Source organism: Urocitellus parryii, chromosome 10 (genome assembly GCF_045843805.1).
Source record: "Urocitellus parryii isolate mUroPar1 chromosome 10, mUroPar1.hap1, whole genome shotgun sequence".
NCBI classification, from domain to species: Eukaryota; Metazoa; Chordata; class Mammalia; order Rodentia; family Sciuridae; genus Urocitellus; species Urocitellus parryii.
Genome location: NC_135540.1, coordinates 32,335,233 through 32,348,073, shown reverse-complemented (window position 1 = coordinate 32,348,073; position 12,841 = coordinate 32,335,233). Strand labels below are relative to the sequence as shown.

At 34.5% G+C, this 12,841-nt stretch overlaps 1 protein-coding gene across 3 annotated transcripts in view; it reads right to left on the bottom strand.

Moving 5' to 3' along the window:
* Window positions 1-292: 292 nt before the first annotated feature.
* Window positions 293-12,841, bottom strand: part of Rxfp1 (relaxin family peptide receptor 1) — an 81,842-nt gene continuing 69,293 nt past the window's right edge. For 2 of the 3 annotated variants that reach the window (XM_026395950.2, XM_026395947.2), the window contains 6 exons: window positions 10,408-10,479; window positions 9,402-9,470; window positions 6,039-6,268; window positions 3,870-4,280; window positions 2,843-3,061; window positions 293-591 (listed from right to left, as the gene is read on the bottom strand). In XM_026395950.2, coding sequence (XP_026251735.2) covers window positions 293-591; window positions 2,843-3,061; window positions 3,870-4,280; window positions 6,039-6,268; window positions 9,402-9,470; window positions 10,408-10,479 — 1,300 coding nt within the window. The remainder of the gene's footprint in view (window positions 592-2,842; window positions 3,062-3,869; window positions 4,281-6,038; window positions 6,269-9,401; window positions 9,471-10,407; window positions 10,480-12,841) is intronic. The other variant, XM_026395949.2, reaches the window with a different exon arrangement.

Below are 12,841 nucleotides of genomic sequence, written 5' to 3'. Positions count from 1 at the left end.
CTGCAATGCAATGTGCACTGTGGGTACTGAATAAATGTATCTTAGAAGAATTAATCTCTCTGAGTATATATCTCTTAATTTTCTGTGCAAAATGTATATCTAATATGTATGCAATATAATTACCTCCCTTTGTATGAGCATTAGCTTCTTTATTTTTCCTTGTGTCCTTGTATACTAATTTGTCTTAGACATTATTATAAATTATTAACTTTTTGGTATTTGTTTCACACTAGAAAATGCCTCCTGAAGCATTCTACAGTATTCTCTGAGAAGAAGTGGGTTTCAGGGTTGGTTAGGAAAAGGAATTGAGTCGAGTTGATTGAGAAATTAGTGACATTTCACAGGGGTCTGTGAAAGCAGCAGGCCTCTTTGACTCAGGTGGTATCTCCCGCAGTGGCCACATTTCCACCCAGAATGAGGAAGTGTATATTTTCTGACTTCCTTTGCTCTTGAAAGACCTTCTTTGTCTGTAGTTATACCAAAACTGATGGATCATTTCTTTGAATGGTCTTGTGGTCAGAGTATAAAGAATTGGGTTCAAAGCACTGTTGATAGGCAGAATAAAAATCACAACCCAAGAATTTATGGTATCTGGAAGAGAGAAATTAAATAGACTGAGTGTGTATATATGTTTACAAGGTATAGAAACCCCCTTTCCAGTATCTTCTACCCTCAACCCCTTTTGAGTCTTATTTTTTTCCTTTGATGACACATAATTAATTATCAAGTGCACATTGTTTTCAGGTGTATTTCTTGAACACCAATATTTGATGGGGGTGCTGGTGACTCAAAGAAACAGTTTTACTTGCTAAGTAGCTTTTCCCAGGTAGATCAACAGAAGTACTCCAATAGGTAGGAAAATTTGCCACAAAGTCATGACATAGTAGTATGATTCCATTTTAGGAAGCACTAGCCTTCAGTATTTAAATTATACCTTTTCAAATGTTTTAATTACTAGGTGGCACATACAGTATTCCTCAGAATATGTAGACTTTTCTTTAATAGATTCCTTTTGATTATTTGATTTAAAAACTAGATATGAATGTTTAGGCTTTTGACCAAATATTCATTCCAGTAAAAACATCTCTGGATAAACTCATTGTAAAAGTCATCTTAGCAGCTGGGATGTAGCTCAGAGGTAGATTGCTTGCACAGCATGCATAGGCTCTGGGTTTGATCCCTAGTCCTGGAAAAAATAAATCACCTTAGCATAAATGCAACTACCAAATACTCATTTTCTTAAAACTATTTTGTGGTACTGGGGATTGAACCTAGGGCCTTGCATATACTAGGCAAGTGCTCTGCCACTGACGTACATGCCTAGTCCTCAGATGTTTATTATAATTTAATTGATGTTGTCTTTTTTTTGGTTCATAAATACTATAAGATAAACAAAATTAAAATTTTATGTGCATATCTCTATGCATTTATATAAATTTCAATTTTATAATTTAGTATATAAAACACATTTTAAAAACATGAATATATATGGCATATATTACCATTAACAAGGCTTTTTAAATTATGGTTAAATATGCATAATGAAATTTACCATTTAAACCCTTTTAAATATATAGTTCAGTAGCATGAAAGATGTTCATGTTGTTGTACAATAATCACCACAATCCATTTCCAGAACTTTTTCAACTTTCCATGTGAAAACTACCCCTGTTTAGCAATGACTTTCCATTCCACATCCCCAAACCCTGGCAACAACCATTCTAGGTTCTATGCATTTATTCATGTAAGAGGGATGATAAAGTATTTGTCCTTTTGTGTTTGGCTTATTTCATTTTCCATAAGGTCTTCAAGGTTCATCCATATTGTAGCCTGTGTCAGAATATCCTTCCTTTGTAATGCTGCAGAATAATCTGTTGTGTATATCCATTACATCTTGTTTATCCATTTATCTATGTATGGACACTGGTATTGCTTCTTTTTTTGACTTTTGTCAATAATGCTGCTATGAATGTAGACATACAAATATCTATTTGGGTCCCTGCTTTATATTATTTAGGGTATTTTTCCAGAAGTGGAATCTCTGGACTATATGATATATCTATGTTTAATTTTTGGTAGAATCACTACATACTGTTTTCTATTTCTGTCGCACCATTATGTTCCTGTCAACAATGCACAAGTGTTCCAATTTCTCCACATCCTTGCTAACACTTGTAATTTTCTATGTGTTTGAAAATAATAACCACCCTAATGGATGTGATATACATTCTTTTAAAATGATAACAGTGTTTTCTTCTATTATTCCTCACACTCTAGGGTAATGTTCTCTAAATTACATATATTACAGGATAAAAAATTTCTTACATTCTGAAAAAAACGAGGTAATTATTTTGCTATTTCTGTTTTCCTTGTTGGGCATGTGATTGATCTCAACCTTGCATGTCATAGATATTGGTTATTGTCCCTTGTTGCCCCCACAGTCATTTTATTGAAACCGGAGATTGAACTCAGGGGTGTTTAACCACTGGACCACACCCCCAGCCCATTTTTATTTTTTATTTTGAGACAGAGTCTTACTAAATTGCTTAGGGCCTTGCTAAATTGCTGAGGCTGGCTTTAAACTTGTGATGCTCCTGCCTTAGCCTCCTGAGCTGCTGTCCCAGGCTTTTCCCCCTAGTAACTGTATCATTAGACTTTTATGGAAAGAATGGAACAGCTTCCTCTCAGGAAACATTTTAGTGATGAGCGGAGTGTAAGTACATAAAACCTTCACTCATAATTCTTGAAACTAGTTAGTGTTAGGAATTTTAATTGCCTTTCTCAGAAGAACACTGCACAGATTTATTATTTCTTTACAGAAAGAAAAAAAAAAACTTTGTACCTGGTATTTCTATCTGAAGAAGTGAAAGAAATTTCAGTATAAAAATGGGTATCCAGCATAATGCATCAGTAAATACAATAAAGAAAAAACGCTTGGCAAGAATCATCTCTTTTTTAACTTGATTCCGTAATTCAGTTGCTGTTACAGTGCTTTGATGAACACTGTAAAACATTCTTCCATAGGAAAAAACTATAATTATAAATGCCACCAAGTTAATACCTGTTTAGAAAACAAAGAATAGTAATAATGTATATGAACATTCTTTCAAAACAAGCAAATAAAACATGCCCTTAGGTGTTATTACTGAATATACAAAGGCCATGCTTTTTTTTTTTCCATACAGAATTATTAAGGTGCACAAAAACCTTGAGTTTCCTTTCTTGCAGCTCTGTGTATGAAACCCAGGATCAAGCACTCTGTTGATGAGCTACATCTCCAGTCCATCATGAATTTTTTTTTAAGTTGAAGTATTATTGAAATGATAAAGAATGATAAGATGTTTAATTTTAAAATGGCATATTGAGGTAAAATTCTGGTTATTCAATAAATATCTTGGGCCTTTAACTTTCTGTATTAGTAATTTTTTCATAATTCAATTACATTGTACTACACTCAAGAATATTTTTATATTGCTAGTTTAGAACAGTTGTATGTATAATCTTAGGCCAAGATTGTGTGGCTACAATCCTGAATTTGAAAAGATAATAAATACCATTATGTTCATATTGTAAATCTATGTGTCAAAGAGCTCAAACATTTTGCTTAGTGATATTAGGGTGAATACATGAAACTCTAGTGTTTAGTTCCTTTTACTGAGTGCATCAGATTGACAGTTATATGATAAAAAAGCGATTTGGAGGAAAAAAGAACACCTATTGGGGATTCTGATAGAATTTAAATCCTCACTAAGAAAAACGAATGAGAGGATTTGAAATAAAAATTTGGAAACATTAGAAGGCACAATGAATTTCTTATTGTGAATTATCTCAAAATTTAATAAAGGGGCATATAAAATAAAGTTTCTTACCAAGAAAAATTGTCACTGAATAAATCTGGGCTCCAATATTTTCTGTGTCTTCTGAATGGAGAGGGAAACATACTCCATTGGTGCCATAGTAGTTTTTGAAAAAGTCCTTATTGCTTAGTGGAATGAGAGCCACTATGAACCCAGTCATCCAAATGAGAATCAGAACTGTAACTGTTCTGCATTTTCGAGGTCCTAAACATCTAAAAGGATACACAATGCAGATGTACTTTTCCAATGTCAGAAATGTTAAGAGTAAAACGGATACTTCTGTGGACAGAATGGCCAGAGATCCGGTAAGCTGACAGTGAATACTTTCTCTCCACAGCTGAGCATGCTTATTGTATTCTCCTCGAAACTTGAGATCAAATGCTCCGATCACAAATAAATAGATTCCCATTAGGCAGTCAGCACCTAGAGGGATCAAGAGGTTTCATAAATTTAGAGAAATAATAGGCATAATGGATTCATCAAGAAGCAAGAATTTTTTGTGTGTAACGTTGGAGTGGAACCCAGGGCCTGAGTCACAAACCCATCCCAGTAATAATATTTTTAATATTGGAAAAAATAAACCATTTTTTTTCTGTCTTAGGAGGAGGTAATTTTCCTCTCCTAATATTTCACCAGCTGGGGGTGTAGCTCAGTGGCAGAGTGCATGCTTAGCATGAGGGAGGCCCTGGGTTCATTTCCAGCCCCACCAAAACCAAAATTCATTTACTGATGAGGACCAATTCATCAACTGCCTTTGTTAACCACACTTAGAACCATCTACTGTTAATTATCAAAGCATTTCTCCATTTTCCTTTAAAACACAAATCAATAACAGCAAGAACTTGTCTATTTTGTTCTGCATTATAGACCCATCACCTGAAAGTGTAGAATAAATGAATAAAGTCCAATTTTGTTGAATGTTCAGTCAGGGACTGGGGTAGGGACGCATTCTTTGTTTCAGCTTTTCCACTGAAATTGTCCTTGCTCAACAAGCTGAGGATATTATCCAAAAACTCAAAGAAAGTAATTCAGGAGTTTCTGGGATGGAGTTATGACTATGAATTTTGAAGTCTATCAATTTAGAAGATACAAATAATTACAGAGGGTTTCATAGTCGGTCCAATTTAGGAGGCTTAAATTACTTACTAGAGCTGTCCTAAGCAAAACTGTCCTCTCTTCCCATTTTACAACCTTCTTTGTCTACTTTTAGGTTCTCTCATTCCCTAAATCAGCTCTCAGTGTGCATACTACTTGGCATTTTTGCTTTTTAAGCAAATAGAAAGTGCTTGAAATATTTTGACTGTGTAAACATTCTGCACTAAGTCCCTAAAATCACATCATTATATAAATCACAAGGCTAGCCCTAATTCTTTAACACTGAAGTTAGACTGTAGCCTTCATTAGGAAAATTGAACTTAACTCAAACTTTTGTAAAAGAGTACAAGGTGGTAAACATTTGGACTTCTGCTTCCTACATAGTTTGTAAGGAAAAAAGCAATTAGCCATTAGACTTTGAATAAGCTTGGGGGTAGTTCATGTGACAGAACACATAAAACAATGAACATCTTGACATTTTACTTGCTTAAGGGATCCTAAATAGGTTCTATACTATGTGACCCAAACTGTAAACATCCTGAGGGCAGGTTTCTTGCTTGTTTTTCTTTGTAATCCTCATTAACAAAATATCTTGTAATCATATTTCAAAAACATTTTAAAAGTTAGTACTTATCTGAAAGCATTTTTATTTACATATTTCAAGTTATAAATGGAAAAGCTTCTAGTAGCTCAGAGACCAGAAAAAGAACTAGCTGCTAAGTCACTGTCTATGAACTAGACATGCAAACAAAAATGTAAGCATCACTGTGGGTGTAAAAATGTGACCATAGAAGGCTACAATTTCACTTGTAGTAAAAGATTCTAAATGCTTTAACAAAATATCCCTTCAGAATCACTATATGAGAGAAAACTAGTGAATGAAAGCTTCATTAATCTATGTAAGGTGACTGAATATTTTTACTTTAAAACCTAAAGCTTTCTTATCACTAAAGTAATTCTATTTTTATTGTAGAAAATGTGAAAATGACACATAAACAATAAGAAGAAAAATTAAAATTCCACAATTATATCAATGCTTTTGTTTATTTCAAAACTATAATTTCTCTTTAACCAGGATATACTCACAGCACAGAGAAATGATTGATATGGCATGCAGCTTGTTCTCAGATCTGATATAAGGTCGCATACAAATGACAAAAATATTTCCAAAGCAAGTAACCACAGATACAACCCAGACAAACACTCTCTGAATGATGCTTGCCAAAAGATTCTCAAGGGATGAGATTCCATCAGTGTTTGGTTTACAGCTGCGAACATGTGGTGCATATCCACAATATTGGAATTTCTTAAAATATCTGGTATACAAAGGCAAGACAAAATAAGATTTTAGATTTAATTCAGTGTCATCATACACTAACATTTATTTTCAGCATTTTCTCAGTAGATGGAAGATATCTTAATATGAGATTCAGAGGAACGCAAAGCACTAGAGATCCTGAAGTTTTAAATTTAATTCTCTTAAACTTGATTTCACTGTCAAAGAATATGTGAGTGAGAGTAGCAAAGAAGCATGATGAATATACAAGTGTTAAACATGTCTTAGAATATAAATGAAGTGTTAGCTTGTGAGCAAACTAATTTAGTCAAATAAACTATCAGCATTCATTCTATAAATGCACTGTTTGACAGCTCCATTGCTTACTCCATTGCATTGATCTTGCTTTTTAGCCCACAGGTGAAAAAATTAAGCGCTTTCTCTTTTGTGCACCTGTGTCCTTCCTTCCTTTCTTCTTTCTGTACTGTGCACTGAACTCAGGTGCACTTCTCCACTGAGCTATATACCCAGCTCTATTTATTTTTTATTTCAAGACAGAGTCTCACTAAGTTGCTTAGGGTCTAAGTTGCTGGCCTCAAACTTGGAATCCTCCTGCTTCAGCCTCCCAAGCCACTGGATCACAGGTTTGCTCCAGGCTTCCATGACTTTTCTGTTGTAGAAGTTATTATGGTATCTGTAATTACCTGGTGACATGCTTATCTTTCACACTGGAACAAAATTAAGGGTTCAATGACTATTTGTTGAGTAAATGCTTTCATCAGTAGAGAACTCGCTTCTTGATAAAGACATCACCTGGGGCTGGGGTTGTGGCTCAGTGGTAGAGAGCTTGCCTAGCATGTGTGAGGCACTGGGTTCAATCCTGAGCACCACATATAAATAAATAAAATAAAGGTCCACTGACAACTAAAAAAAGAAATTGAAAAAAAGGACATCACCTGGATAATTAATAAGTACTACTGTGTTGCTAACAACTCCAACACCATTTATTGAGCATTTTTTTAGGCAACAGGAATGCATTCTCAAACAAACTCCACATATAGGTGTCGGTATTCCCATGAAAGGAGATGAATCTTCAACAGAGGCAAATTATTTCCTAAGAAATTTTCTAGTAATTGTAGAAATTTGGATTCAAATTAGATCTATTTGGCTCTAAAGCCATGTGTGCTGGCAAAACATAGAAAGTATCTTTACACTTTAAATCTATTAATATGTTCAATGAATTTGCCAGCTATATACTGAACATTTGCATCCCCCTCACTCCAACAAAATTCATGTGTTGCTTTCCTAACCCCAATGCTTTTTGCATTCTAAATACACTTTCAAGAGCCATAGTAATGAAAGACAAAAACTTGATGATTACCATTTATCCCATCTCACTCAAGTTTGATTGCTGATAGTTCCATCCTGTGAACTTTTCTCTGTGCACTTTGATGGCAATGAGAGCAGAATGTGAGGGAAGAAGGAGTGTTGACTGCCCTTTTCCTTTGCTTTATGTATTTTAGGCCTAAGTTTTGTTTTTAATCAATAACATTATTGTAGATCTTTGTTTTCTAGTTTGGGAGCTTAGCCTGAAGTCACCCATCTAGTAATAGTATACTGATTTCCTTTGAGGGAATTACTTCTTCTCCCTATGAGAAGTCATATGGAAACTTCAATGAGGCATTCCTTTATCCCCAAGCAAGATCAATTAGACTCTTTCTCCTGGAAATCTGAGTCGCACTGACAATATTTAGACAGATCAGCAGTGCCTGGAGGAGACTGCTGTTTAACTCTTCTGCCTTTGGTTCCTACCCAATTCAAGCTTGCTTTTTTAGTTACTTCTTAGCTTTCATGAGCTACACTATTTTTTTCCCTAATAAACTGTTTTGGTTAATTTAGCAGACTGTTTTGTGGGCAATCAATACAGAGCACTCTCTGAAGAATCATGGAAAACAAAAACAGTACCCTGTGTAGACTTAAAGTATAAGCAAAATTACAGAGTTGGTAGTGACTGATAAGACACTTCTTACTGAAAATTAATTATCATGGTATGGAGATTATTTTAATGCTTTCGATAAGGTGGAAATCAATTAAAAATATTTTTAAAGCATATAATCAAAGGCACAACCAGACACACCATTTGAATAAAAATTTTCAAGGTTTCCATTTCAGGTATGCTTGCTCTGATCATGCTTGGACATTGGGGACCCTTTTCAATGAGAAGTCCTCCCTTCCTTCTTTCTTTTACAGCAATTATTTATTTATGATTATTTTATATTGTTATATATGTATATGTATACACACATATATATTTCTACTTCTTCTGATACCATGTGTACAAATTCTTAGCTCACTAGGCCAATGTCAATGTCTCTGACTGTATTATCAGAGCTAAGAGCTTCTTACAAGAATGAGTAGGTTCCTCCTATACTCATGTTCTCTGATGCTCACAAAGTCTCCTATGAAATTCTTTATGACTGTGGAAAACTAAAAATCATCCACCCAATGTCAAAGTTTTTAGGGTTAATTATTGTTTGTATATATGTGAGTCTGTTTAGGCTGCTGTAACAAAAACGCTACATATTGAGTGGCTTAAACAATAATTTCTCATAGTTCTGGAGGCTGGGAAGTTCAAGATCAAGGTGCCAACAGTTTCTGTGTCTAGTGAGGGTGAGGTTCTGCTCCCTGGTTCATAGATGGCTGTCTTCTTGCTATGTTTCACATCATGGAAGGGGCAAGGGAGGTGTCTGGAGTGCCCTTTTTAGGAGCACAAATCTTATTCATGAAGGCTTTGCTGTAATAACCTAGGAATATATATATATATATATATATATATATATATATATATATATATTTTTTTTTTTTTTTTGGCGGGGGGCAGTGCTGGGGATTGAACGCAAGGCAAACACTCTACCAACTGAGCTATATCCCCAGCCCCTGCCTTAATAACCTAATCACCTCCCAAAGGCTTACCTCTTAATACTGTCACATTGGGGTTAGGATAGCAACACATGAATTTTGTTGGAGTGAATGGGATGCAAATGTTCAGTATATAGCTGGCAAATTAACTAACATATTAATAGATTTAATGCATTGGGTACAGATATATTATCACAATACATGTGCGAACTTAAAGAGTTAAATAAAGTTGAAGAGCAAGAATATCAACTTACATGTGAGAAAGATTAAGAGGTCTAAACATTCTTTGTTGGATATTTGAAATTTCAATTCCTTCTAGGCTGCTAAAAATACCAAATTAATAGTCAATCAAAAAACATATGTTAAACATGATATAATAAAATAATTTTTTTGAAGGACAACTTAATAAAATGTTTTAGTAAACACAATATAAATGAAATATTCATAATCAGCTTATCCTAGTCACCTCCCCAGCTCCTCCTTTTGATTGTGTTATGCATAAACATATATTTCCCCTATTTGAGTGTTTTGGATCCTCACAAGTCATGGCACAATGCTTTTTGCATTCTAAATACTCAATAAATACTTGTAGAATAAGTGAACAAGCACTACTGTCTGGAAAACATTGCCATAGACTTTAGCATTTGAAAATTTTCTAATAATTTTTGGTAACAATTTTTTTTCTAAAAAATATTTCACTGAGAGCACACAAATTAAATGAACTAAAGTTGATATTTTTAAGGCAATTCTTAGATGTTAACAGAATTTTGTCTTTTTGTGTGTGTGTTTGGTGCAAGTTATGATTTACATGATATAGAATATTCCCTCTTAGAGTAAGGATGCCTTTAATAAATTCTTAAACACCCAGAACTAAAAGAGCAATATGCACAGATACCTTCATAAAGTCAAAGCAAACAATTTAAGTTCTTAGTGACTTACAGAAAAATATAAAATGAGTTATCATTACTCATTTTTTTTTCAGTACTAGGGATTGAACCCAGGGCCTAGCATATACTAGGCAAGTGCTCTACCATTGAGCTACATCCCCAGCCCCTTATTATTTAGTTTTTACTTTAATTAACATGTAATACAAAAGTAATGCCTGTCTGCTTGTTCCCATCAAACACTCATCTTTATATTTTTATAGAGATTTACTAAAATCCCTGAAATAAAGCTCATAAGAAAGTTTCTAAAACATATACGTTGTTAGTACTGAAATAATGATTTTATCATAAAACTATCCCCAATGTGTATACTTACAGAGACTTGAGTTTGACTAGATAATCAAATTGATCTGCTTGAATTTCCTGGATCGGGTTGTAGGAAATATTCCTGTTTTTTAAAAAAGGCAACATTCTAAAAATGGCTGAGTAAAGAAAGTATATCTATTGACCTCAAATTACTAAATATTCACCAAGAAAATAAAAAGTATAGCACCACTCAGAATGAATAAAAGGCTTAAATGTAACACCTGAAACTGTAAAACTACTAGAAGAAAACATAGTGAGAAGCTCCATGATGTTGGTCTGGGCAATGGCTTTTTGGATATGATCCCCAAAACATAGGCAATAAAAACAAACATAGACAAATGAGACCAATTTAAACCAAAAAGCTTCTGCACAATCAAGGTAAAAACTCATCAGAGTGAAGAGACAATCACTAGAACAGGAGAAGATATTTGAAAATATGGGGAGAGGTTAATATTCAAAATGTATAAGGTACTCAAACAACTCAACAGCAAGAAAACAAATAATTGAATTAAAAACAGACAAAGGGCCTGAACAGACACACAATTGGCCAACAGATACATAAAAACACTTAACATCACTAATCATCCGAGAAATGCAAATTAAAACCACAATGAGATCTATAACCTCACATTATAGCTCATTGTGTCTTTAAAAAATGGTAAAATTAGGGCTGATGAGGATATGGAGAAAAGGGAATCTTTTTACACTGTTGGTGGGAATGTAAATTAGTATGATCATATGGTAATTAGTATGGAGATGCCTCAAAAAATTAAAAATAGAACTATCATATGATCCTAGCTATATATCCTAAGGAAATGAAGTACCTATGTTGAAGAGGCATTCCCAAGTTCATTACAGCATTATTGACAATAGCCAAGGTACAGAATCAATCTACATGTCCATCAACAGATGATGGATGTTTGGTATGCTCTAGCCAATTCCATAAACCAAAGGCTGAAATGTTCTCTCGCATAAGTGGATGCTGATTCATAATGGTGGGGGTATGGAAAGAATGGAGGAAATTTTTTTTTTTTAAAGATTGAATTTTTTTAACATTTATTTTTTAGTTCTCGGCAGACACAAGATCTTTGTTTGTATGTGGTGCTGAGGGTCGAACCCGGGCTGCACGCATGCCAGGTGAGCGTGCTACCACTTGAGCCACATCCCCAGCCCGAATGGAGGAAATTTGATTGGGCAAAGGGGAGGGACAGGGCATGGGGGCAGGAAAGATGGTGAAGATGAGATGGACACCATTACTGTAGGTATATGTTTGACTGCACATATGGTGTGACTCTACATGGTGTACAACCAGAGAAACGAAAAGTTGTGCTCCATTTGAGTACAATGAATTGAAATGCATCCTGCTGTCATATATACCTAATTAGAATACATTTTTTAAAAAAGAAAATAGTATGGTGTACATACACAATTAAATTCCTTAAGAAAGAAGGAAATCCTAGCATTTGGAACAATGTGGATGAACCCGGAGAACATGACTCTGAGTGAAAAAAGTCAGGTACATGATCTCACTTATCTAAAAAAGTTGAACTCACAGAAGTAGAAAGTAGAATATTGGTTTTCCCAGGGGCTGAAAGCAGGAGCAGGCAGGGGGAGGGAGGGATTGGGAAGGCATTTGCCAAAGGGTACAGAGTTTCAGTTAGAAAGAACAAGCGCAAAAGATCTGTTGCACAACATGGTGATGATAGTAATGATGTATTGTGTTCTAAAAATTGCTGAATGTTTTTGAATGTTATCATTAAAAATGCTAAAGATTTTGAATGTTATCTCCACACACACTCACCAAGTGATAAGTACCCAAGGTAATACATATGTTAATGAACTCAATTTAGCTGTTCCACAATGTACACATATTTCAAAACATCATGTAGTACATGATAAATATGCACAATTTTTATATATCAGTTAAAAATGTGTAGGAAGTACACTTGCCTCATATAGTTGATTGTACATTTAAGTGAATGGATGGAGATAAACACTTAGAACAATGCCTGGCTGATAATAAGTACTTCATGGCAAGAGCTAATACAACTTGGGAAGAGGCGGAGCTGTCAAGAGGGCCTGGCCAGAGAAGTGATGGGCCACCCAGAGAGAGCCATACCTACTTCATATTTTGCCTAGGATTCGATGTGGTTTATATAAAACAAAAAGTATTTCATTTAATCAAAATTTGAATTAAAAGAATCACATTGTGTATCTTTTACAATAAATTTTATGTCAAAGAGTGACATACTGTATTTGCAGTTTGTGAAGCATAAAATGAAAACTAGGCTTTTCACTTCATGTAGCTACTATTAGGCTATATCTAGGGACAAAGAGAGATAAGAGTGAAAGTATAGCTGAGTCCATAGGGAGGACATATCAGAATCTGTTTTCCCCTCCAGCTGCACTCCCACTCACCATCAAGATTCTTTGTAAAATACTTT